At 37.5% G+C, this 27,928-nt stretch overlaps 2 protein-coding genes and 1 non-coding gene across 4 annotated transcripts in view; all 3 read left to right on the plus strand.

The window, feature by feature from the left end:
- Window positions 1-56: 56 nt before the first annotated feature.
- RAPH1 (Ras association (RalGDS/AF-6) and pleckstrin homology domains 1) overlaps window positions 57-27,928 on the plus strand; it is a 105,456-nt gene continuing 77,584 nt past the window's right edge. Inside the window, exon 1 of one of the 2 annotated variants that reach the window (XM_049615089.1) lies at window positions 57-422. The gene's annotated coding sequence lies outside the window, so the exon portion shown is untranslated. The remainder of the gene's footprint in view (window positions 423-27,928) is intronic. The other variant, XM_049615090.1, reaches the window with a different exon arrangement.
- On the plus strand, window positions 3,899-6,221 carry LOC125911290 (ubiquitin-like). The gene is given in 3 exon segments (XM_049615123.1): window positions 3,899-4,592; window positions 4,594-4,611; window positions 4,613-6,221. Coding segments are annotated over 3 exon segments (429 nt in total). The 5' UTR covers window positions 3,899-4,521; the 3' UTR covers window positions 4,953-6,221.
- On the plus strand, window positions 13,035-13,223 carry LOC125912029 (U2 spliceosomal RNA). Its single transcript, XR_007454595.1, has one exon. It is a non-coding gene; the product is annotated as a U2 spliceosomal RNA (small nuclear RNA).

Below are 27,928 nucleotides of genomic sequence, written 5' to 3' on the forward strand. Positions count from 1 at the left end.
GCGGGGGGCGCGGGCGGCGGGGGCGGCGGGCGGACGCCCGGGAGGGGCGGGCGCGGCCGCCTGCGCCGGAAGTGAGTGGTTGGCGGCGGGCGGGGGCAGCTAGCGGCGGGGCGTGAGTCGGTCCGCCCGTCCGCTGCCCGGCCCTCAGCTCCGCCTTCTGCGCCTCGGCCGGACGCGGCCCCACTGGGATCGGCCACCGCTGGGCGCTGCGGCCGCCCCGCCTGCTGCGCGCTCCCGCCCCGCCCGGTCGGTCAGTCAGTCAGTCACGGTGCGCGCGGCGCGAGAGCTGCGGGCGCTCACGGCGTCTCCGGGGAAGGAGCGCCGCGCCTTAGGAGGCGGCGGGGTGGCGGCGGGAGCAGCGCGAGCAGCGCGAGCGGCGGCTGGCCAGCCCAGGGCCGCTGGAGGATCGAGCAGCTGCCGCGGTGAGTGTTTAGCCTCACCCTCGGGGCGGGCGGAGGGAGCCGGCCGGGCGCGGGCTGTGAGGCGCTGCCTCTGCTCCCGCCTCCATTTTCCCGGCGCCTGGCGCGGCCCAGCCGTCCGGGCGCGGTGCGGGCAGCCGAGCCTGGGGCGGGGTCGCTGCCGGGCCGGGCTCGTGGGACCACGCCCGGCTAGGCGGCGGCGGCGGCGGGTGGGTGGGGGTCGTTGGGGCCTGGGCTGCCCCCTGCGCCCCTGGGGGCAGCGACGGAGGGAGACAATGAGATACAGGACCGCCTGGAGGGTGCGGTTGGGGTTGGACCCAGTACGGGGGGCTGGTGGCCCGGGACCGCGAGGAGGAAAGGACTCTTCCCCGACTCGCCGCAGAATCCAGTGATTCCATGTCTGGGATTCCTCGGGCTTCGGTGGCCCCCACCTTCCATACATGAATTCATTGCAGAGATACAGAAATGCGGGGCGCCTTCTGCGTCTTGTTTCTAATTAAGCAGGCTAAGTAATTGCGCTCTTGCTTTTGAGCCCCCTCTCACGTTGCTGTGTCCGTGTGCATTCCCGCCGGAAATCCAAACTGCAGTTCGTTGGGGGGGGGGGGGGGGGGGGGACGGTAAGGAGGAGAGGGAGGCAGAGTAATACTATTAGGATGCCTTCATTTCAAGAGTCTGTAAGATGCGGTTTTCTTATTCAGACAGTGTCTTAGGGTGTCCCCACAGTGTGAACTGGGAACCGCATAAGCCTTTACTGCTTGTAAGCACGAAGACGTTGCTGAGTATGAAATGAGAGCTTTTTGGAAGGGTATAAGCATCGCATCAAATGTGTCTCGTGTGGGGGAGGTTTCTTCTATTTTGTGGGAAGAGCAGTTGGGGAAGTCTGGGAGAACTGAAAGGTTCTTCACTTAACCTCCCCATAAGGGTTGATATGTCTGCAGCATTTCTTTTGAAGATCTGGAGAGCTGCCTGTGTGTATGTAAAATCTGTATAGGAACCGTAAAGGCAATGGGCTAGGGATAGAGCGTGAACGGATTGTTAAAAGGGTGGTAGTGAGTTCAGAGGAATATTAAATTCAGCGAATCTTTGTGGAATACCTTCTTGTCTGTTAGAGTGAGAGACACACAAAGTGGACAAGACCTTCAGCACAGCTTGATGGAAAGAGCTTTTTGAAGCCAGGGAAACCAGAGGCTTCATAAACCTGGAATTGTCTAGTAGCGTGACGGTAAAGCTGTTAACTCTCAGCAGTACTTTTCTATCAGTAAAATGGGAATAACATCACCAGTTTATCTCCCCAGGTGGTTGCCAAAGAGATTGAATGAGATAATGTATGCCAAATGCCTAGCACCTTGCAAGGCTCTGAGGTGTTAGCAAATGTTGATTCCTTTCTTCCTTAGCCTACTGCTCTTGAGATTTACCTGAGGGTAAGGTGGGGGAAGAAGTTAAGGTAGATAATTGTAATGCAATGCATTATATAATAAAATGTTGAAGTAGAGCTGCAAAATATGGGAGCAAAGAGGAGAGAGAGATTAATTCTAGATTGGGAGCACGGGGGGAAAATTCATGGAAGCTGTGGCATTTAAGTGGAACCTTTAAGAATGGGTAGAATTTCAGCTGATGTAGATGGGGAGGACATTCCAAGCAGAGGTGGCACTATCCTTTGAGAGCCCAATTGAGTAAGACCAATGGGGGAAGGGCAAAATAGAGACGCTCAAAAGCCTTTTCCGCTCTTGTTGAGTCTGACCTTCAAAGATTGTCTCTGTTATTTTGCTTTTTGTGTTGCGAATTTCCCAGAAACCAGATCTAGCCCTATCCAAAGAAGTACAAAAATGTCAACAAAGCTTTAATACATGAGTTTTTGGATTAGACATTTTGGGTAATTTGGACTGCTGCTCTCTTCTGTTTGAATTTAATAAAGAATTATTTGTAGATGTTTCCTCGTGGTGCATATTAGCTCCATTTGGTAGAAAAAGCTGATTTTTCAGATTGAGAGGTCTCACTAAGATTATATAGTAAGTGGCTAACAGGAGTGGAGTAGTGTGCACATATTGGGTGTGCCTCATACTCTTGGTCAATATAATTTGGTTTTCACTAATGTTTTAACACTTTATTTTCTGAAGAAGTGTTTTTAAGCATATCTTTGAGAATAATTGAGATGACTTTCCTTTTGGTTTTGCTACCTTTTGGTTTTCACCCCATACATAATTACTGTATTTTTTAGATTAGCATGGTGGATGGTATCACACTATTCATAGAGTCTATAGAATCTCATGGCTTTGCTTTGGTTCTGAAGTATTTGAATGTCAACATTATTGTTAATCTCAAACTCTTATTTTAGAATAATTAATATTAGCAAAACAAGATATGTGACCTAGGCTAACCTCTTATCTTGGATTTTAATTCCTTTACCTGTAAAATGAGAAATTTGGATTAGATCACTGGTTTTCAGTGTGTGTTTTACTGAACTCTGGAATTTTGAGGAGGACCTTCAAGGGCTCTGCGGATGTTTCACTTAAATCTCATTAAAAATGTATTTAAAACCTACAATGATAAAAAGTGACTACTAAATGACATGCCTTGTTTTTAATGCTTTACATATAAAATTTATTTAATTCTTGCCATAATTCTATGAAGTAGGTTCTGTTACAGTCTGAGCAAACAGGCTTAGACTACAGAAGTATAAAATGACAGAGCTGGGTGTGAAACCATTCAACATAATTCTTAAGCTTGTTTTCTTAACTACATTTTTATACTGCCACCATAATAAAATATATAACACACACAAATTTTTTATTGTAAAATATACAACATAAAATTACCATTTTAACTATTTTTAATTGTACATTTCAGTGGTATTAAGTACATTCACAAAGTTGTACAACCATTATCACTATCTTCAGAACTTTTTCATCATTCCAAACTGAAATTACTCATTAAATAATAACTCTGTACCCCCCCCCCCCACCTCCCTAGTCCCTGGTAGTTACTTTTCTACTTACTGTTTTTATGAATTTGACTTCTCTAGGTACTTTATATAAATGGAATCCTACAATATTTGTTCTTTTGTATTTGGCTTATTTCACTTAACATAATGTCTTCAAAGTTCATTGTATACCATGAATTGGAATTTCGTTCTTTTTTTAAGTGTGTGTATGCACACACGCACACAGACACACACACACACACACACCACAGTTCTCTTGGGTATATACCCTGAAGTAGAATTGCAGGATCTTATGGTAATTGTATGTTTGATTCTTGAGGAACCTCCATGCTGTTTTCCACAGTGGCTGTAGCATTTTATACTCCTACTAGCAGTGTACAATGGTTCTGGCTTCTCCACATCTTCAGCAACACTTGCTGTTTTCAGGGTTTTGTTTTGTTTTATCATAGCCATCCTAATGAGTGTGAAGTGGCATCTTATTGTGGTTTTGATTTACATTTTTCTAATGATTAGTGATATTGAGCATATTTTCAAGTCCTTATTGACCATTTGTGTATCTTTGTAGAAATGTCTATCCAAGTCCTTTGCCCATTTTTAAAAATTGGGTTTTTATTGTTGTTGTTGAGTTCTAGGAATTCCTTATATATTCTGGGTATTAATTTCACATCAGATCCATGATTTACAATGACTTACAACCCATTGCCATGGGTTGTCTTTTCACTCTGTTGATGGTATCCTTTAATGTACACAAGTTTTTCATTTTAATGAAGTCCACTTTATCTTTTTTTTTCTTTTGGTGCTGATGCTTTTGGTGTCATGTCCAAGAAATCATTGCCAAATCCAATGCCATGAAGGTTTTCCCATATGTTTTTTTCTAACAGTTTTATAGTTTAAGCTTTTATGTTTAGTTAATATTTATGTGTGGTGTTAGATACGGGTCCAACCACATCCTTTCACATGTGTATATCCAGTTTACAGCACCATTTGGTGAAAGGACTGTTTTTTCTCCATTGAAAGACCTCAGCAACCCTCGCATACATACACAAAAAATTTTAGTTCACAAGTGGCTGGCATTGTCGGGTGTTTGGGTGTTTGTGTGTCGGTGTGGAGGTGACTCACTGTGATTGGATTTAGTGTCTTTGCATTCGCTAGCAGGTCAACATGCAAATCTTCACTAAGACTTTGACCGGCAAGACTATTGCCTTGGAAGTGGAATCCAGTGACACCATAGAAAAAGATCCAGGATAAAGAGGCTCATTATTGCAGGCAAGCATCTGGAAGATGGCCAAGCTCTTTTTGATTACAATATCCTGAAAGGGTCGACCCTGTACCCTGCCCTGCATCTGAGGCGTGGTATGCAGATGTTTGCGAAGACCCTGACTGGCAAGACCGTCACTCTGGAGGTGGAGCCCAGTGACACCATTGAGAATGTGAAAGCTAAGATCCAAGATAAAGAAGGGATCTGCCCTGACCAGCAGAGGCTCACCTTTTTGCAGGCAAAGCTGCTGGAAGATAGCCGCACTCTTTCTGATTACAGCACCCAGAAAGGATCAACCCTGCACCTGGTTCTCCATCTGAGGGGTGGCTGTTAATTCTTCAGTCTTGAATTTATATACCCAATGATGGCATTACTCTGCATTCTAGCCATCTGCCCCACTCTAGGTTTAGATATTACCAGTTTCATTAAAGCTGAATTGATGTTTTTTTAGATAGCTATTCAAAATGTTAATAAAGGTTTTGTTGCATGGTAAAAAAAATTTTTTTTAACAAATTGAAAACTGTAACAACATATTCAAAACCAATTTTGAAAAAAAAAAACTTACAAAAAATTTTTTTTTCAATTTAACTGAAGCATATCCTGAGACTACAAAAGCTGCTACCTACTTGGAATTACTTATCTGGGTGAAATCAAAACAAAACTTTACAGTAATAAATGGTTTGCTTAGATTGTTATAAGACTATAACTAACATACTTAATCCTTAACTTGTCTCTTTGAGTTGGTAATAAATTAATATATTTGAACATAGAATAGCATTAGCAGCACTTGTGTCAGTTTTACGTATCTGAGATGCTGTATAAAGATTTCATCTGGAGGGGCACCTGGGTGGCTCAGTCGGTTAAGTGTCCAACTTCTGCTCAGGTCATGATCTCACAGTTTGTGAGTTCAAGCCCCGCATCAGTCTCTGTGCTAACAGCTCAGAGCCTGGAGCCTGTTTTGCATTCTGTGTCTCCCTCTCTCTGCCCCTCCCCTACTCACACTCTATTTTTCTCTCTCTCTCAAAAATAAACAAACATTTAAAAAAAGAAAATGATTTCAGGGGTGCCTGGGTGGCTTAGTTGGTTAAGGGTCTGACTCTGGCTCGGGTCATGATCTCACTGCTCGTGAGTTGCCCCTCTGTGTCAGGCTCTGCGCTGACAGCTTTGAGCCTGGAGCTTGCTTCTGATTCTGTCTCTGACTCTCTCTGCCCCTCTCCACTCATACACAGTCTCTGTCTCTCTCTCAAATATAAATAAACATTTAAGAAAAAAATAAAAAGGATTTCATCTAGACATGCACCCCAGTGTTTATAGCAGCAGTATCAACAATAGTCAAAGTAAGAAAAAAGCCCAAATGTCCATCGACTGATGAATGGATAAAGAAGATGTGGTATATATATAATGGAATATTACTCAGCGATTGAAAAGAATGAAATCTTGCCATTTGCAACAACATGGATAGAACTAGTGTATTATGCTAAGTGAAATAAGTCAGTAAGAGAAAGACAGATATCATGATTTCACTCATATGTGGAATTTAAGAAACAAAACAGTTGAACATAGAGGAAGGGAAGCAAAGTAATCTAAAAATGGAGGGAGACAAACCATAAGAGACTCTTAAATACGGGTAATAAACTAAGGGTTGCTGGAGGGGTTTTGGGTGGGGGGGGGGATGGGCTAAATGGGCAAGGGATGTTGAGGAGGACACTTGTTAGGATGGGCCCTGGCTGTTTTTTGTAAGTGATGAATCACTGAATTCTATTCCGGAAATCATTATTACACTATGTTAACTAACTTGGATTTAAATTAAAAAATTTCATCTGGGAAAGTTTTATTGGGAAATATTAGAAAACCCCCAAATTACATGTTCTCTAAAGCTTCATCCCATGCTCTTACTGCTGTTACTTTAAGATGTAATTTACCACATGTTGGGGCAGATGTCTTAAAATACATCACTCTTGATTTACAGATTGGCTTTTAAAACAGTATATATTTTGCTGCTAATAAAATACATATTGTTTTTCTTCGTTGGGCAGAGCTAGATGTAATGGAGAAGTCAGAAGAGCTAGGTATTCACCCCTCTAAAACAGGATTCCGGTTTAAGTGCAGGATACAAGGAATCAGTAGAGAATGTAATCAAGGGAGCAGAGTCCAAGAAGAAAGCACATGGTACTGGGATTTGAAAAAGGGGAGGGATTAGATTTAGAAAAGAAAGGACAAGTAAGTCATCCCTTTACATGAGAAGAAAAGGTTGGGAGGTCCATAATGATGTCTTGTCATTATGTGACACTTAAAATATAAGCCCCCTGGTGAAGAATGGTGAATCTGGAGATAATTGGAACTATAAACATTTTAGATAGGCCCAAATATTGTAGAATTGCAGTAAACCAATTTTGTAACGGTTCTTAAGAGGTAGATGCCTTTTTGGAAAATACCTTTAAAAGAATCTTGCTAAATTTGATATGTGAAGAGAAGTGTTAGCTAAGTGAGTACAGCAAAACAACTATATACAGTATATTCTTTTCATACCCCAGGTTGTTCATGCCTCTATCCATGGTTCTCAGACATGCTTTGTTCTATTTTTTCCAGTCAAAATCTCACTTTGCGACCCAGCTTCATACACCTTCTTTGTGAAGCTGTTAGACACCAAGCAGAATTGCTTTCTTCTTCATTTCTCTAGACCTTACTTGATTTGCTTTGTGTTGTAGATGATTGTACTGTCTTAAATTCCCCTGAATTTTGGATCATTGGCCCTGCTTTTACTCATCTGAAATACTTCAGTCCCTTAAGCAGAATAGAAATTGAGTAAAGTTTTTAATGAAAACTATTATTTGAAGAATTATTTACAGTTGGTTGCATCTCCTGAAAGGATTCACTAAAATCTAATAATGTTTAATAGTGTTTACTTTATTTATAAAGAATAATTCTTTATTGATTAGTTTATTTTATATTGTAACAAATGGTTTTAGAGACTAGTGAAGGGAATCATGATCCCCTTATCTATGAGTGGAGTACTTTATAAATTTTAGTAATGGCTACAAAACCTTTTTGTTTACAATTTTAAAATAAATACATATTTTTTTAAAGCAGGAGCAATGACTATGCTGCATTATGTTTGAAAAAATCTTGGGTTTACTACTTGGTAATACAGAAATTCCAAAGTCTGCATCTTAAATCTTTTTAATTTGGTACTTGGTTTTAATGCTTGTCTTAACTAGAAGGCAGCTTATATAGGGACATATACCCAAAAAGAATAAGTATATATTTGGCTGTGCTTTCTTACTGGAGATACCCATTGTTTAATTTCCATCCATCACTTTTGCAGATTTAGCTAGTAAAGTTTGCTTTTCCAGTGTGAGGATTTGCACTGATATATTTTTAATAAATGTGTTCAAAATCCATAGAAAACCCTGGAAAGCTTTGAAAGACTTAGAAAATGGTTTCTCTGTTTTTAGGATATGTGAGTGATTCAAGATGACACACCTTGTTTTCTTTTGGAAAACAGATATTTTCTTACTGAGTTTTAAAATGTCTCATTGATTTTTAAGGTACAGATTAACCAATTTTTTGTTTTTGCTGTTGAAAACAGTGGCTAGGTGGTATGCTACTATAGTCACCACAGAAAGTCCACAAATTTAGACTCTTTGTAAAAAAATAAATGCTTAACTTTTTGACACCTCTTTTAAATACTTTGCCATGAAACAACTAATAAACCTGTTTGATATAAAATACGATGGTCACTCCTCAACTACATCAGTAAAATATTATAACACTTGACAATCTTCTTGCTTCAGCTTGTCTTTTGCTGGCAGTAGTTGCTTTTGAAATTAAATCTTACTTCCTGCCCCCAACTTTCTTTTGTTGAAATCAAAACAGTTGCTTCATGAAGGATTATACAATATAGTTTTTCCATAAAATACTGTTTCTATTAAGGAAATTGTTTACTGTTGAAACTGTATCTTCTCTGAACCCATTTCTTGTAGCACATTCCAAAAAGTCGTGTTCTTTATTTCATTATTGAAAAAGAATCTAGCAAATACTATCACTGTCTCAGAATACTTAGAATCACTTAGTACCAGAATACTTGGATTACTTTATATCAGGTGTGATCGATTGGTGGCCATAATGAAGATGCCAGTGTCATTTTGTGTGTTAAGGAAATCTATATATTCTATTACCTTATATTATACTTAAAATACATATGTATGATACAGATTAAATACAAAAAGAGCTCCTAATATGTTCTTCTTAGATCATCACTCCTACCTCCTGGGGTAGAGTCACCTCCATTTTAGAAACCACTATACAGTCTTGCTGAATTATTATTGTTAATGGACCTTTCAGAAGAGTTCCATTTTGTAGTGTATAATATTATTATATGAATCCATCTTAAAAATAAAGCACGTAGGGGACACCTGGGTGGCTCAGTTGGTTAAGCATCCAACTCTTGATTTCAGCTTAAGTCATGATCTCCCGATTCCTGAGATGGATCCCCACGTTGGGCTCTGCACAGTCAGTGCAGGAGGATTCTCTCTCTCCTTCTCTCTTTGCCACTGTCCTGCCCCCGTTCACTCACTCTCTCTCTCTTTCAAAACAAAAAACAAAGACAAACAAAAGTACTTGGGACAAGACATTCTCAGTTTCTTAATGATTGGGAAATGATGTTTATAGAAGAAAAATATGTAAAGTGAGACTTCACAGCAAAGTGAGACCTAAATAAAATTCATTCTTCACCGCAATTGAAATTACAGACTTTTTTCAGAAACGTAAATTTGGATTTTGCATTATGCTTTTGAGGATTATTGAAGGTGAATTAAAGGTACCAGTTAAACATTTAATTTAGTTATTCACTAGTTTTGATAGACATAATTTTTCCATGTTCGTAGTGAGCATTTTTTTCCTGACATTTCTAGTGAGATCTAAAACATTTCTATGACTACCCTTTACCTTCCCCCACTCTCTCTCTACTTCTCCCTATCCTAGTTACTTCTCCTAGAAGCAACTACAACCATAGGTAAATTTTGCCTTTTCTATAACTTTCTATTAGTTGATTGTGCATATGTACTCTTTTATCCCTGACTTCTTGCACCCAGCATGAGGTCTTTAGACACATGCATGTTATTGCTTGCGTTAGTAGTTTGTTTCTTTTTATTGTGGAGTAATATTCAATTTTACAAGCAGTGTGTACCATAGATTGTTTATCTAGTTTCCTATTAATGGACACCTGGGCTATTTCCAGTTTGGGACCATTGTGAAGAAAACTGCTATGAATATGTTTGTACAGGTCTTTTTGTGGACAGATATTTCATTTCTCTTGGATAAAGGAGTCAGATTGCTAGGTCATAGGTAGATGTTATATCTTCTTTTAAAAACTTTGTATTGAGGGACGCCTGGGTGGCTCAGTCGGTTAAACCTCCAAATTTTGGTTTTGGCTCAGTTCATGATCTCACAGTTCGTGAGTTTGAGTCCCGCGTCAGGCTCTGAGTGGCAGTGGGGAGCCTGCTTGGGATTCTCTGTCTCCCTCTATCTTCTGCCTCACTCTCTCTCTCTCAAAAATAAATAAACACTTAAATAGAAGTAAAAACAGTATTGAAGAAAAATATACAGAAAAGTACACATATCATAAGTGTACACTTTTACAACTTGACTGCTCTTCTGTAACCAGTACAGAGATGAAAAAAAGAAAAACACAGGTGTGCCAGAAGCCCCCTGCCCCACATCTGCTTCTCTATACCCCTGCCCCTCATGGCTAGCCACTACCTTGACTCTAATTCTGCTCTAAAGTTTTTTGGTTTGCTTGTTTCTTGAAAAATTTTTCTTCTACTTTATTGAGATATAATTTCCATATAATAAACTACACACTAAGGTATACAATATGATGTGTTTTCATACACACATGAAACCATCACTGCCAATCAAGATAGTAAACATTTCCATCATCCCCCAAAGTTTCCTCATAACTCTTTGCAAGTCGTATCTCCCTTCCCCTCTGTCTCCAGGCAACCTGTCACTATAGATTAGTTTGCATTCTTAGAATCTTATGTGTAGAATCACTCAGTGTTTTTCTCTCTCTCTCTCCCCCTCACCTCCCCCTTCTCTCTTTCTCCCTCCCTCTCCCTGAGCTCTAGCGCTTGCCCACGCTGTAGCGCGCGGGCGTATGCTCGCGCGCTCTCGCTCGCGCTCGCTCTCTCTCTCTCTCTTTTTCTGTGTGTGTGTGTGTGTGTGTGTGTGTGTGTGTAATCTGGCTTATTTTCAGGTAGAATAATGATTTTTAGATTGTTCCATATCGTTGCTTATTTATCCATTCACCTGTTGATAGATATTTTGACTGCTTCCATTTCTGGCTTTTACTAATAAAGCTGCTATAACATTTGTGTACAAGTCTCTTTTATTTGTATACAAGTCTCTTTTATTTCTCTTGGATAAATACCTATGAGAACATGGCTGGGTTATATAGGCTAGGTGTAATTTTAATCCTTCAAGAAACTGACAAACTTAGCCAAAGTTGTACACATCATTTTATATATTCAACAGCACTTGGAATTGTCAGTCTTTTGCCTTCTAGCCACTGTAATGCATATGTAGTGGTATCTCATTGTAGTTTTAATTTGCGTTTCCCTGATCCCCTGTAATGTTGAGCAACTTTTCAGGTTCATATTAGCCATTTGGGAAATGACTGCAAGTCTTGCCCATTTAAAAAATTGGGTTATCTTTTTTATTGTTTAGTTGTAGCAAGTCTTTATATTTTTTCAATACAAGTCCCTCATCAGATATATTTGTGAATATTTTCTCTTAGTCTGTGACTTGCCTGTTTATATTTTTAGTGGTATCTTTCAAAGAGAAGAAGTTTTTATATTGGACTTTATCAAAATATTTTTACTTTCATGGTTTAGTGTTTTCTATCCTTATACATCTTGACTTACACCAAAGTTGCAAAGGTATCTTATGTTTTCTCCTAAGGGCTTTATAATTTTAGCCTTTACATTTCAGTCTGTGATCCATTTTGAATTGATTTTTGTTAATGGTTTGATAAAGAAGTGGAGGCTTCCCCACCCTCAATATTTATATGTTTGCTCCAGCATCTGTTAAAAAAAGCTTTGTACTTCAGTTTGTCAACTATATCTCAGGAATGGTAGAAAAACAAAACCTTTCCTTTTCAACTTACCAACTTTGACATCCTTGTTGAAAATCATTTGACATTGTAAAATGAGCCTATTTCTGGACTGTATTCTGTTACAATGATGGAATTCTCAATTCTTTTGCCATTACTACATTGTCTTGATTACTTAGCCTTAGAGTAAATCTTGAAGGCAGATAGTTTACCCCAGGTTCTTTTTCCAGATTCTTTTGGCTGTTCTGGGTCATTTGCTTTTCCATGTAAATTTTAGAATCAGACATTGGGATATTGGCTATAATTACATAGTGAATACTTAGTTCAATATGGGGACAATTGACATATAATGTTCCATCTTTCAGTCCATTAATAATGGTATATCTGCCCATTTATTTAGGTCTTTAATTTCTCTAAACAGTATTTTTTATTTTTCAGTTGCCATGGAGTATGTTATGTGAACACTGCATGCTGTCCTATTTGTGTCATTTCTTACAGCCAAATTGTTATTTACACATGCTTATTTTTATGATATAAATTAAGATTTGGTATGAGATTTTCCATGTGAAAACCTTGTCTAATGCATAGATGAAGGGACCATATATTTTGATGTGACAGTGCTAGAAACAGCAGAGATTAAACAGGTATCTTTAGAAACTTTAAAGTATAATTTTACAGCTGTATAGTTATTGGTGTAATTCTTTTGGCTTGTATAGTTGTGAATATTAATATTTAAAGAGGTTTATCTTTGTTAACATAGTCCAATAATTTTAGAAATAAAAGTAAAACAGAATCTTATCAGGTTAATTGGGAAGTAAGTTTTTACAAGAGGATTTTGAGTTTGTAGTTTGCCTTCTCCTTTTTTCCCCCTTTCATTAATGGAAATATGTGACGTTTAGAGATATATAAAGAAGAAAATAAAACTCTGTCCTACCAGGCAGAAATGACTACAGTTTAAATTTTTGATATATTTTCTCACCTTTGTGTATGTATGTTTATATAGCCATTAAGTATGCACAATTTAGTTTTGCTTCTTTCATTTAAAGTTTTATCACTGGCATTTTCCCATACATTAAATGCTTTAGGAATAATTTACAGCACCTGCATTATAATCCAGAATGGACATAAAACATACCCCAGTTTACTCAGATTTGGTTTTTTTTTTCTTGTAGGATATTTAGTTGCCCCCCCCCCCCAATTTTTCCCTGTTTTTTTTTTTTCCTTAATATTTGTCTTTGAGCATACTTGTTCACAACTTTTTTTTATCCATCTTTGAATTTCATTTTAAAATAAATTTGTTTTTTTATCACTTCTAGGACTTTGGTTAAGATCAAGTGTGGTGTCTGTTCTTATCTGTTTAATATCCAATGCATCCTTTGTCCCAGGATAATATAGTAAGTAGATTTTTGGAGCAGGGAGATGGAATAGGAGCTTGCTCCATCTACTCCACACATTGACCTGGTATTGCAGTACCCCAGGAATGATGCACTTCCTCAGGGGAAATACTTAGGTGTCTAAAGTCAACTTAAACTGTGGGGAAATGTATCATCTGGGATTGTGTGCACTGGAATGCTTCTGTCTGTGAGTGTTGGGGTGGGTGGCTTATGCCTGGGTTCCTGGAGGGGGAGGTGTATATATATATGCACGATGGTCATCTTCCACCCTAGGAGCAGCATGAGTAGAAGTATGATTATACCTGTGGTGGAAGTGGAAATAAATTAATTAATTAGTTTTTAATTTTGAAGAATTTTATTTTTTAACTTCAAGTAATCTACAGAGTGGAGCTCGAACGCACCACCCTGAGATCAAGAGCCACATGCTCTTCCAACTGAGCCAGCCACATGCCCCTAAAACATTTTAAATAAAAGTGTAAAACATGATAGACATCTGCATATACTCATAAACTGTAGTAATCAGTTTTTATTTTCTTCAAATAACTTATTTGAAGAGATACAATGGGTACAGCAGAAATCTCCTAGATAACAATTTGTGTTGTTCTGCTTCGTGTTTTAGTGCATTTAATACACATGTATCCATAAAATTTTGTTTATTGCTGTTCTGTGCTTTTGAATTACATACAAGTCATAAACTATATTTGCCTCCTAAAATTTTCATTTTTTTATTCAACTAGATGGTTTTACAATATTCAGGCTGATTCTTCTAGATCTGGTTCATATTTTTATCTGGTTTATATTTTATCATTTTCCATTCACCTTTTGAATGCTGTGGTGAATTTTTTTGTACATTTTTCCTGACATTTGTCTCTTAAGTACTTGGACACTTAGAGGTATTATTGCAGGATCTTTAGATATGGAATCTCCAAATGGCTCTCTGAAGTGATGAGGAATGTATGTACCTACCAAAAATGTTCCTCTTGTTCCACATCCTCCCCAACTTCTGGTCTGGGTTTTTTTTTTTTTTTAGTTTGTTTCTGGAAATATAGTTATTAGGATAAGGAGTATGAGGTTCTGCAGTATATTCAATGAAATTTTTCATCCATGGAAGTTGTGTTCTTTCAAAGGTCTGTTAAAGAAATTTTTTCTGATCACAGACCAAAGCTTTTAAAGAGTTTTGAGTAACGGCATTGTTGCTTATGTTTATTTAAGTGGTATAAAAGTGTTTTCTCTAAAGATACATTAGCTGTCCTAGCTATAAACCTGTTTCATCCTGAAGAATTGACTAAAATACACTAACTCCTATGTTATGACATCTGTATAGATAATTTAGATGATTATTTGGCTAACAACCCCTGACTGATTTTACTTCCAGTATGTTTTTTGGGGAAACATATTTAATTTTTTGTAATCATGTATAGTAGAGTAAAAATGCAGTTATCAGCTAGTTGGTGAATGGTTATAACAAAAGAGTAGAGATTATTTATTCTGAAAATGCTGAATGTATCCTTACAAAATTTGTCTTTAAACTCCCTCACCACGTGCTTGTGTGTGTGTGTGTGTAATATAAAAACATTTCAAATTTAAAATATTGTAGCATGTAGAAGTAGGTGCATTCATTTTAAAAGTAAAAAGTATAAACAGTATAAAAGTTCTGTTTTGTTGTTGGAGATTTTAATAAAATTGCCTGAGGGGAGGGACCCTATTTTACTCTTTATATAGCTGTATTCCCTATAACTTACCAGTACAGTGCCCAACTTCATAGTAGTATTTCATTGCACATTTATTGAATGAACAGTATTATTTCTTGTCAGAGTACTAATCTGAAGTGAAACATTACTATTTTATTGTACAAATAAGCAGAGTTAATTCTATTTGAACCTAGAATTGTCAATATTCTCAAATAGTAATTTAAACTTTGTTCTTTCTTGTCTTCTGAGAGAGAAGCATGCAGGTAACAGTTGTCCTAAATTGGTATGTTTTATTATAGAGGAACCCAACTCTGGTTGTATTTTTAACCGAAAAGGAAAGCTAACCTATGAATTCACTTGGAATGCCTCATTTGTTTTGTTTCCTAAATTCCACATACTAGTGAGATCTTACGGTATTTGACTTTCTCTGACTGACTTATTTCACATAGCATTATACTCTCTAGCTCTGTCCATGTTGCCATTTATCCAAATGGCAATATTTTGTTCTTTTTTATGGCTGAATAATATTCCATTGTATGTTTATACTATATCTTCCTTATCCATTCAACAGTCAGTAGTCATTTGGGTTGCTTCCATAGTTTGGCTATTGTAAACGACACTATAATAAATATAGGGGTGCATGTATCCAATGTTTTTGTATTTGGGGGATAAATACCCAATTGTGCAATTACTGGATTTACATTCCCACCAACAGTGCAAGAGGGTTCCTTTTTCTCCATGTCCTTGCCAAACACTTGTTTCTTATGTTTTTGAATTTAGCCATTCAGACAGGTGTGAGGTGATACCTCATTGTAGTTTTCTTCTGCATTTCCCTGATGATGAGTGATGTTGAGCATCCTTTCATGTGTCCATTGGCCATCTGGATGTCATCTGGAGAAATGTCTGTTCGTGTCTTCTGCCCATTTTTTAATTGGATTATTGTGTGTGTGTGTGTGTGTGTGTGTGTGTGTGTGTGTTGTATCAGTTCCTTATACATTTTGGATAGTAACCCTTTATCAGATGTGTCATTTGTAGATACCTTCTCCCATTCGTAGGTTGCCATTTAGTTTGGTTGATTGTTTCTGTCACGGTGCAGAAACTTCACATTTTGAGATAGTCCCAATAGTTTATTTTTGCCTTTATTTCCCTTGCCTCAGGAGACATATCTAGAAAGATGTTGCTATGACTGACATCAGAAAAATTCCTGCCTGTGCTCTGTTTTCAGGTTTCAGGTCTCCTATTTAGGTCTTTAATCCATTTTGAGTTTATTTTTGTGCATGGTGTAAGAAAGTGGTCCAGTTTCATTCTTTTGCATGTAGCTGTCCAGTTTTCCCAACACCATTTGTTGAAGAGATGTTCTTTTTCCCAATGGATATTCTTCCTGTTTTGTCAAAGATTAATTGACCGTATAGTTGTGGGTTTATTTCTGAGTTTTCTGTTCCATTCCATTGACCTGTATGTCTATTTTTATGCCAGTACTGTTTTAATTACTACTGCTTTGTAATATAACTTGAAGTCTGGAATTGTGATACCTCTGGTTTTGTTTTTCTTTTTCAAGATTGCTTTGGCTGTTAGGGTCTTTTGTGATTCCATACAAATTTTAGAATTGTTCTAGTTTTGTGAAAAATGCTGTTGGTATTTTGATAGAGATTGAATTATATCTGTAGATTGCTTTGGGTAGTATAGACATTTTAACAACATTTGTTCTCCTAACCTATGAGCATGAAATGTCTTTCCATTTCTTAGTGTTGTCTTCATTTCTGTCATGTGTTTTATAATTTTCAGATTTCAGGTCTTTTACTTCTTTGGTTACGTTTATTTGTAGATATTTTATCATTTTTGGTGCAATTGTGAATGGGATTATTTTCTTAATTTTACTTTTTGCTGCCTCATTATTAGTGTATAGGAATGCCACAGATTTCTGTATATTGATTTTATATCCTGCAACTGACTGAATTCATTTATCAGTTGTAAATAGTTTTTGGGTGGAGTCATCAGAGTTTTCTTTTTTTTTAATTTTTTTTTTAATGTTTATTTATTTTTGAGACAGAGAGAGACAGAGCATGAGTGGGGGAGAGGTAGAGAGAGAGAGGGAGACACAGAATCCGAAGTAGGTTCCAGGCTCTGAGCCGTCGGCGCAGAGCCCGACGTGGGGCTCCAACTCACAAGCTGTGAGACCATGACCTGAGCCGAAGTCGGACACCCAACCAACTGAGCCACCCAGATGCCCCATCAGAGTTTTATATATTTATATATATAAAATCATATCATCTGTAAATAGTAAGAGAAGTTTTACTTCTTCCTTACCAGTTTGGATGCCTTTGATTTCTTTCTTTTTTTTTTTTTTTTTAACGTTTTATTTATTTTTGAGACAGGGAGAGTCAGAGCATGAACAGGGGAGGGTCAGAGAGAGGGAGACACAGAATCTGAAACAGGCTCCAGGCTCTGAGCGGTCAGCACAGAGCCCGACGCGGGGCTCGAACTCACGGAACGCGAGATCATGATCTGAACCGAAGTCGGCCGCTTAACCGACTGAGCCACCCAGGCGCCCCTGCCTTTGATTTCTTTATTGTGGGTTTTACTTTTATGTTGTCTAATTGCTACAGCTAGAACTTCCAGTTCTATGTTGAATAAAAGTGGTGAGATTATACATCCTTGTTGTTTTTTTTCCAATGTTTATTTTTGAGAGACAGAGACGGTATGAATAGGGGAAGGTCAGAGAGAGAAGGAGACACAGAATCCGAAGCAGGATCCAGGCTCTGAGCTGTCAGCACAGAGCCCGATGCGGGGCTCGAACTCACGAACCATGAGATCATGACCTGAGCCGAGGTCGGACACTTAGCCAACTGAGCCACCCAGGCACCCCTTCTTGTTTCTGACTTAAGGGGAAGAGCTCTCAGTTTTTCACCGTTGAGTATGATGTTGGCTATGGGTTTTTCAATTAAGGCCTTTATTATGTTTAGGTATGTTCCTTCTAGACCTACTTTGCAGGTTTTTTTTTTTTTTTTGTAATCATGAATGGATGTTGTACTTTGTCAAATGCTTTTTCTGCATCTGTTGAAATGATCATATGGTTTTTACCTTTCTTTTGTTGATGTGATGTGTCACAATGATTGTTTTGCGAATATTGAACCACCCTTGCATCCTGGGAATAAGTCCTACTTGAATGTGGAAAATAGTTTTTTTAACATATTGTTGGATTTGGTTTGCTAATTGTTGAGGATTTTTGCATCTTTATTCATGAGAGTTATTGGCTCATAGTTCTCTTTTTTTGTGATATCTTTATCTGCTTTGGTATCAGGGTGATACTGCCTTCATAGAATGAATTTTGAAGCTTTCCTTCCTCTTCTATTTTTTTAAATAGTTTGAATAGAATTGGTATTAATTCTTCTTTAAATGTTTGTTAGAATTTGCCTGTGAAGGTGCTTATATTGTTGGGAGTTCTTGGATTACTGGATGAATTTCATTGCTGGAATTGGTCTGTTAAAATTTTCTATTTCTTCCTGCTTTCATTTTGGTAGGTTGTATATTTCTAGGAATTTATCCATTTATTCTAAGTTGTCCAATTTATTGACATACAGATTTTCATAATATTCTCTTACAATTGTTTGCATTTCTGTGGTGTTATTTCTTCTCTTAGTGATTTTGTTTATTTGGGTCCTCTCATTAACTCTTTTTTTTTTCTTTCTTTCTTCATTTTTTTTTTTTTTTTTGAGTATAGCTAGAGGTTTATCAATTTTGTTGATCTTTTCAAAGAACCAGCTCCTGGTTTCATTGATCTGTTCTAGTTCTTCAGTTTCTATATCATTTATTTCTGCTCTAATCTTTATTATTTCCTTTCTTTTGCTGGTTTTGGGTTTTATTGTTCTTTTTCTAGCTCCTTTAGGTGTAGGGTTGTTTATTTGAGATTTTTCTTACTTCTTGAGATAGGCCTGTATTGCTATAACTTCCCCCATAGAACCACTTTTGCTGCATCCCAAAGAGTTTGGACCATTGTGTTTTCATTTTCAGTTGTTTCCATGTAATTTGTATTTCTTATTTGATTTCTGGGTTGACCCATTCATTGCTTAGTAGCATGTTATTTAATCCCCATGTATTTGTGCTCTTTCCAGATTTTTCTTGTAGTTAATTTCTGGTTTCATAGTGTGTGCTCAGAAAAGATGCATGGTATGACTGCAACTTTTAAAAATTTGTTGTGACTTGTTTTGTGGCCTAGTATGTTATCTCTTCTGGAGAATGTTCTATGTGCACTTGAAACAAATGTGTATTCTACTGTTTTAGGATGGGATGTTCTGAATATGTCTATTAAGTCTATCTAGTCCACTGTTTCCTTGTTGATTTTCTATTTGGATGATCTATCCATTAATGTAAGTAGGGTTTTAAAGTCCCCTACTATTATTTTATTAGAGTTAATTATTATTTACTGTTTTATGTATTTGTGTGCTTCTATGTTGGGTGCATAAATATTTACAGTTGTTATATGCTGTTGATGGATTGTCTCTAATTTTATGTAGTGTCCTTTTTTGACTCTTGTTACGGTCTTTGTTTTAAATCCTGTTTTGTTTGATATAAGTATTGCTACTCTGGCTTTCTTTTGACATCCATTTACCTGATAAATGTTTCCCCATCCTCTCACTTTCAAAATGCATGTGTCTTTCGGTCTAAAATGAGTCTCTTATAGGCAGCATATAATTGGGTCTTGTTTTTTATCTACTCTATCACCCTATGTCTTTTGATTGAAGCATTCAGTCCAGTTACATTCAAGATAGTTACTTATAGATATATTTTTATTGCCATTTGCTACTTGTTTTGTGGTTGTTTCTATAGAGTTTCTCTGATCCTTCTCTTGCTCTGTTTCATGGTACGTTGGCTTTCTTTACTGATATATTTTGATCCTCTTCTCTTTATTCTTTGCATATCTGTCACTGATTTTTAATTTGTGGTTACCATTAGGTTTATATATAACATCTTATGGATATAGTAGTCCATATAAAGTTGATGGTCACTTGAGTTTGAACCCATTCTTTAGTCTTCTCCCCCTCATGTTTTAGGTATATGGTGTTATACTTTACATCCTTTTATTTTGTGAATCCCTTGACTGATTTTTACAGAAATACTTATTTTTACTGCTTTTGTGGTTTTTTTTTTGTTTTGTTTTGTTTTGTTTTCATACTTTCACTTATGGTCTTTCTTTATACTCAAAGAATCCCTTTTAATATTTCTTGTAGGGTGGTTTAGTGGTCGTGAACTCCTTTAGTTTTTGTTTGTGTGGAAAACTCTTTATCTCTCCCATTCTGAATGGTAGCCTTGCTGGATACAGTATTCTTGGCTGCAGCTTTTTTCCCTTTCAACACTTTGAATATATCATGCTACTTCCTTCTGACTTGCAAAGTTTCTGCTGAAAAATCTGCTTATAGCCTTATGGGATTCCCCTTTTATGTAATTGTCTGCTTTTCTCTTGCTGCTTTTTTTAAAGTTTTTTTTTCTTATTTATTTATTTACTTACTGATTTATTTATTTAGTCTCTACTGGCAGTGTGGGGCTCAAGCTCATGACCCCCGAGGTCAAGAGTCACATGCTCTTCTGACTGAGCCAGCCAGGCACCCCTCTCTTGCTGCTTTTAAAGTTTTTTTGTCACTACTTTTTGCCATTTTAATTACTGTGTGTTTTGGTGTGAATCTCCTTGGGTTGAATTTGTGGGGGGGTCTTGGGCCTCCTGGATCTGAATATCTGTTTCCTTCCCCGGGTTAGGGAAGTTTTCAGCCATTACTTTTTTGATAAGTTTTCTACCCCCTTTTCTCTCTTCTTCTTGTAAGATCGCTATAATAAGAATGTTATTACACTTGATGGAGTCACTGAGTTTCCTAAGGCTATATAGAGTATAAAGTCAGTAATTAAAAAATAAAACTTCAGGGGTGCCAGAGTAGCTTAGTCAGTTAAGCATTGGACTCTTGATTTTGGCTCAGGTCATGATCTTGTGGTCATGGGATTGAGCCCAGCATTGGGTTCTGCGCTGGGCATGGAGCCTGCTTGGGATTTTCTCTATCCTCTCTCTGCCCTTCCTCCACTCATGCAGGCTCTGTCTCTCTCTCAAAATAAGTAAATAAATTAAAAAAATTAGAACCAAAATTGGTTGGGAGGTATTGGGTGAGACTTTTGGATTTGCTAGTCCATCTTTTCTTTTGCATATTAAGAAAATAAGACCTAAGGATTTAAATGATTTAGCCTGAAGTTGTAGTTAGTTAAGTGGTAGAATAAGAATTTCCAGTCTCTCCTGAGTCCTTATTTAGTCTTAGATGACTTAGGCTAGGAATATCTTGCAGACTTTCTTTAAATAGACCCTTTCACTAGTATAAGATAATGAAGGTTCTCTCCTTACTAATTCAGACTTAGGTCATAAAAATGAAATATTTACCTACTTGAGTTTTCTTGTTAACCAGAATTTGTGTTAAAAATTTTAAAGGATGTTTTAGCATTTGCTGTTTGACACCTTTGCAAATTCTTAATGAAAATTTCAGTAACTATTTGCCCTATCTTTTCACCCAAAGCAATTCTTGGCCATTAAATATTACCCATTTCCATTTGTGGCTGGTTAATGTCAGGAATAATGAGCCATCTCTGGTTGGATTTGTGACTCCCGCCAGAATAAAATACTGATATGCAAAGATGGAAGAAGAACTACTACTATATGTGGGATTTACTAGTAAAGTGATTTCTCCCCAATCTTGAGTTTTTATTTAGAGTTCTGGCTAATTCTAAAAATCTATTTTAGCAGTTGTATGAATTCAGTGTTCTGGTTAATTCTAAAAATCTATTTTAGTGATTTGTGAAATTTAGGAATTGGGAGTAGCTTCTTTCAGGGATATGGAGAGAAAAATATTGATGGGACAGAATGAGAAGAGAGAATCTAAAGAAATGGAGATACAGGGGTGCCTGGGTGTCTCAGTTGGCTGATTGTCCAACTTTAATTTTAGCTCAGGTCATGATCCCAGGTTTGTGGGATCGAATCCCACATCAGGCTCCATACTGAGCATGGAACCTGCTTAGGATTCTCCCTCTGCCCCTCTCTCCCACTTGTGTGTGTGCGTGCACTCTCTTTATAAAGAGGAAGAAAAAAAAAAAGAGATGGAGATATAAAGCAGGTTGCAGAATAGGAGTACAGAATTTTGGAATGAAACCTTGGAAAGGAGAGAAATAGAGATGAAGTTGAGAGAAGAGATACAGTGTGATAAATGTACTGACGAATTTCTTTAAACTTTGAATTTGATTATGTTCTTTGTTTATAAAATTAATTTCAATTAGGTTTCTGTCATGTGCAGGAACCCTTACTATTATCATTTGTTACTTGTTAAGAGGGTCATTTTTAAAAAAAATTTTTATTTATGTATTTTGAGAGAAAGAGAGAATCTTAAGCAGGCTCTGCACTGTCAGTGCAGAACCAGACACAGGGCTCGATCTCACGAACCCGTGGGATCGTGGCCTGAGCCAAAATCAAGAGTCGGACACTTAACCTACTGAGCCACCCAGGTGCCCCAGGAGAGTCATATTATTAATATAGCTATTGAATCAAATCATATCCCTAGAAACAACCTTATAGAAATATTATAAAAATATTTTGTGAAAACTAAAGTGCATTGTAGAATTTTCTTCAGTTTTTTTTTTTTTTAAACCATTCTTCTGTTGATAGCGATATTAATTTTAAATTAAGTGTTGGTTCCGGGGCACCTGGGTGACTCAGTTGGTTAAGTGTCTGACTCTTGATTTCCACTGAGGTCATGACCTCATGATTTGTGAGATCAAGCCCTGTTTTAGGCTCTGTGCTGATAGTGCAGAATCTGCTTGGGATTCTCTCTCTCCTTTCTCTCTGTCCCTCCCCTGCTCTCGCTTGGATGCACTGTCTCTCTCAAAATAGATAAATAAACATAAAAAATAAATGTGTTGGTTCCTTAAAATTAGTATTTATTGAAAATTGGATAGGGGCGCCTAGGTGGCTCAGTCGGTTAAGCGGCCAACTTTGGCTCAGGTCATGATCTCACGGTCCGTGAGTTCGAGCCCCGTGTCGGGCTCTGTGCTGACAGCTCAGAGCCTGGAGCCTGTTTCAGATTCTGTGTCTCCCTCTCTCTGACCCTCCCCCGTTCATGCTCTATCTCTCTCTGTCTCAAAAATAAATAAACATTTTTAAAAAATTTAAAAAAAAAAGGAAAATTGGATAATTTAGCCACTTTTTTTGTTCTTTTTTAAAGAAGTGCACCTTTAGTTTTGAGTCCTCTGAAATTAGATGTCATCTTCTATTTGGAGTCCATCAAATTAGAAATATTTAACAGAAAAAAGTTGAAATTCAGATGAAGAAAAAATATATTTCTTTGATAGTGGCTCTGGGGTGACAAATGAGAACCATATGATCTCTCTCCGGAAGTCTGCAACCTAGTTGGGTGTGGAGGGTGATAAGGCAAAGTACACATAATATAAAGCTGATTTGCTGTAAATGCCATAGAGAGGTACAAAGTTTATGGGCGTCTTAGAGAAAGTAGCATCCAACTCTTTTTTGTTTAGCACAGTGCTTAAAATTTTTTTTAGTTTTTGTTTTAAAAATTGAGATATAATACACATATATAACTAACTTTTTTAAAGTATAAAATTCATTGAGTTTTAATGTTTTTACAAGGTTAAACAACTTCATCAAATTCTAGAATAAACTTTTTATTTTTTTTAAAGTTTATTTTCATTTTGAGAGAGAGCAAGCAGGGGAGGAGCAGAGAGAGGGAGAGAGAGAATCCCAAGCAGGCTCCACATTGTCAGCGCACAGAGCCTGATGCAGGGCTCGATTTCACAAACCATGAAGTCATGACCTGAGCCAGAATCAAGAGCCAGCCGCTTAATGACTGAACCACTCAGGTGCCCTTAGAATAAACTTTTTAAAACTTTGAATGTTTTTAGCTGAGGTTGTGCCTTCTGGTTCTTAGGACCACCCACTCCCTATTGTTTTACATCTGGTTGCTTCTGGCATTTATATTGGTTACCTAGGCTTGCTACTAGGCTTGAGAGAGCTGTTTTTTCTAGCTTCATTAACCCAGAAGCAAGTGCCAGAATTTCCCTAGGTTTGCCAGTGTGGGGAATACTGGTTCTTGTCCTGCTGAGCATCCTTTTTCCCACCTCTATCCCTTTGCGCATTTTATTGTCTACCTCCAAAAATGGTCCCCACCTCTGCTGCAGCTTTTTGTGAGGAATGACTTGTCATTGACCTCGAGAGGGCTTTCTTAGAATAAAATCCAAACTTCTGTTTCTTGGTTTACAAATCCTTGAATGATCTGGCTCTCTCTTCCTATCAGACTATTCTTTCTTTCTGTTTCCTGACGCACCAAATTTGTATGCTGTACCTGGAATGTTCTTCTCTCTGATTTGTGCATGTCTGACATCTTTTTGTCATTCATATCTTAGTTTAAACATCACTAATTAGGCCTTTTCTGTGTATCCAATCTAGAGAAGCTACTCCCATCACTTTCCCTATAATTGTAACCTAATTATCACCATACTTGTCATGGCTCTTATTTTTTTGTTTTTGTTGTTTAATATTTCTCTACCTTAACTAGAATCCAAGTTCATTGTTAACAGATCCCTTGTTTGTCACATTTATAACTATAACCTGAGCTTCTAGAACAGTGTTTGGCACACACTGTGTGCTCATATATATTTGTTGAATAAATGTTGAGTGAAAAATGCCTGCTTTGAAGGCTCCTGCTCTGGTTCATCTTTCTGTATCTTCCTGTTTTTGTCTTCCAAAAATTTGCCAGAATCTCTGATCTTTGGATGCCTTTGCCATCTCTAGCCTTCATTACCTTTGAGTTTATTCCCTTTTGCAATTGTTTACTGTCACTTCAGTGGGATTTTAGGGAGAGAAAGAAATGTATTTTCCCCCTTTTTTTTTGACAGATTGAGAGGTTGCAGTCAGGTTGAAAACATGAACACAGACTATGTTAAGAAAGCATGCTTGTTTTTTGAGAATACTGAGTATGAAAGGTAGAAAATAAGGTTGAAAATTTCGGTTGAGGCCATGTCAGAGAGGGTGTGAAATCATTTGATGAAAAGTTTTACTTAATTCAGAATGTCATGGGAAACCCTTGTGGGTGTTTGATCAGAATCATGGCATGAAAAAAGTTTTTAAGGAAGATTAGTCTGACAGTGATGGATTAAAAAAGAGAGGTCAGTTAGGAAGTTGGTAGAATAATGTGAGGACAGTATAGTATGGATCTGAACCAAGATAGTAGTCATCAAAATAAGAAAGAGGGCAAAGGCTGAGAAAAATAGTTGAGCCTCCTGGTGCTGACACTGATGAATTGCTCTGTGATAATTATAGTTTAGTGATGTGACTTTTATTTAGATGGATTGGCTGATTGTATGAGGGACTGTATTGAATGTACTATCAGCAATGTGTTGTAAATGTCTTTCCTGGGATTTTTACATTTATGAGGGAGATGAAATGAAGCAGACAGCTTTGTTGAAGAGGGGATATTTGGTCAATTCTGGCACTTACTATTCTAGATGTCAGGCAGGAGGTCACGGAATATATTGATGAATAATGCAGGATACAAGTGTTTCACTCCCTTTGTTCTCACATTTAGTAACAACATTTTTAATATCAAAGCAACTTAAAAAACCATCTTGAAGTCTGTATTTAGCTTAAGCCTTATTGTTTGATTAAATACAGTTGACCCTTGAACAGTGTGGGGACTAGGGGTGCTGACCCCCATGCAGTCAAAAATCCAAGTATAGTTTCTGACTCCCCTGAAACTAATAGCCTACTGTTGACTAGAAACCTTATTACCAATATAAACACTTTATTAACACATATTTTGTATATGTATTATTTACTGTATCCTTACCATAAAGTAAGCTAGAGAAAATAAAATGTTATTAAAATCACAAGGAAGAAAAATATATTTATAGTACTGTACCATATTTATCTTAAATATCTGCATAAAACTGGGGTCAGTTCAACCTGTGTTCAAGGGTCAAGTGTATTAGTCTTCGATTTAGAACAAATTCTGACTTATTCCTGACATACTATGACATTAACCAATTTTTCTTTTTTTTTTTTAATTTTTTAATGTTTATTTATTTTTGAGACAGAGAGAGACAGAGCATGAGTGGAGGAGGGGCAGACAGAGAGAGGGAAACAGAATCCGAAGCAAGCTCCAGGCTCCGAGCTATCAGCACAGAGCCCTACATGGGGCTCGAACTCACAAGTTGTGAGATCATGACCCGAGCCAAAGTCAGATGCCCAACAGACTGAGCCACCCAGGCACCCCAACCAATTTTTCTAAAGTTTATTCATTTTGAGTGAGAGCACATGCATGGGCAGAGAAGGGGCAGAGGGAGAGAGAGGGAGAGAGAGAATCCAAGCAGGTTCTGTGCTGTCAGTGCAGAGCCCAGTGCGGGGTTTGATTTCACAACTGTGAGATCATGACCTGGGCCAAAATCAAGAGTTAGATGCTTAATCGACTGAGCCACCCAGGCACCCCTAGTTACTTCATTTTTCATCCGAAGGTTAGAAATGATTGTCTTTGCTTCTGTGAAAGAATTGTCTATTTTTTCTAAATAGATATTTTTCTATTTAGAAATTTTTCTAAAGTGGTAAGCTTTTATTTGCATTTTTCTAAAGTGGTAAGCTTTTATTTGCATTATTTTTCTAAAGTGGTAAGCTTTTATTTGCATTAAGTAAAACTAATTTTATAATGACCAAAATAAGCTAAAAAAGTTAACTGAGTAAACCAGGCAAATGCAGGTTAGGAATGGTAACACATGCATACAGTAATAAAAATCATGTGTTGGAGAAATTTGCAGTTATTTTTCAGGGACCTTAAGCTGCATTATTTTATTTAGTAAAAATGTTTTTCAGCTTATATGGTTTTGTCCTTTATTTCTGAATTTTACATGATGTATTAGTTGACATCCTGTGTTTTCCTAACTGAACTACAATTTCCTGAGGGCAGACTTTTCTTTATCTCCCCTCCCTCCCTCCCTTCCTTTCTCTTTCTTTTCTTTTTTTTTTTTTTTATAATTTTTTTTAGTGTTTATTTTTCAGAGAGAGAGGGAGAGAGAGAATGAGTGGGGGAAGGGCAGAGAGAGAGAGAGAGAGGGAGACACAGAGTCCTAAGCAGACTCCAGGCTCTGAGCTGTCAGCACAGAGCCTGATGCGGGGCTCAAACTCACAAACCATGAGATCATGACCTGAGCCAAAGTCAGACACTTAACTGACTGAGCCACCCAGGCACCCCTCTTCTCTCTCTTTCTAAATTTATTTTGATATAATTTGAAACTTACAGAAAAGTTATTATAAGACGACTTATGCAAACAACTCCTACATTCCCTTTACCTAGATTCACCTGTAGTTTACTTTTTGCCTAATTATTATTTCTCTCTCCCTTTATACATATTTACACACATACATACACACATACATTTTTTTTCTGAGCCATTTGAGAATAAGTTGCAGACATTTATGACTAAATTCTTTAGTGTGTTTCCTAAGGGCAAAGATATTCTTACATAGCTGCAGTAGTGTTATCAAAATCAGGAAATGTAACATTGATACAATACTGTGATCTAATCCACAGCCCGTAGTCAAATTTTAGCAATTGTCCCAATAATGTTCTTTATACCTATATTTATGTATTTTCTCAGGGTCTGGGATCCCGTCCAGGATTGAGCATTGCATTTAGTTGTCATGTCTTTTTAGGTTTCCTTTAATCTGGAACATGTCCTCAGGCTTTCTTTGTGTTCTTGACCTTCACATTTTTTCAACTTTAGGTCAGTTATTTTGTAAAATGTCTTACAATTTGATTCGGGTAATGCATTTTGTCAGGAACACCACAAAATGGTAATATATCTTCTCAGTGTGTTATTTCTGAGAAAGTATATGATATTAATTTGCCTCAATATTAGTGATGCTAACTTTTTTTTTTTTTTTTTTTTAATTTTTTTTTTCAACGTTTTTTTTTTTTTTTTTTTTTTTTATTTTTGGGACAGAGAGAGACAGAGCATGAACGGGGGAGGGGCAGAGAGAGAGGGAGACACAGAATCGGAAACAGGCTCCAGGCTCCGAGCCATCAGCCCG

Source organism: Panthera uncia (assembly GCF_023721935.1).
Source record: "Panthera uncia isolate 11264 chromosome C1 unlocalized genomic scaffold, Puncia_PCG_1.0 HiC_scaffold_3, whole genome shotgun sequence".
Taxonomy (NCBI): Eukaryota; Metazoa; Chordata; class Mammalia; order Carnivora; family Felidae; genus Panthera; species Panthera uncia.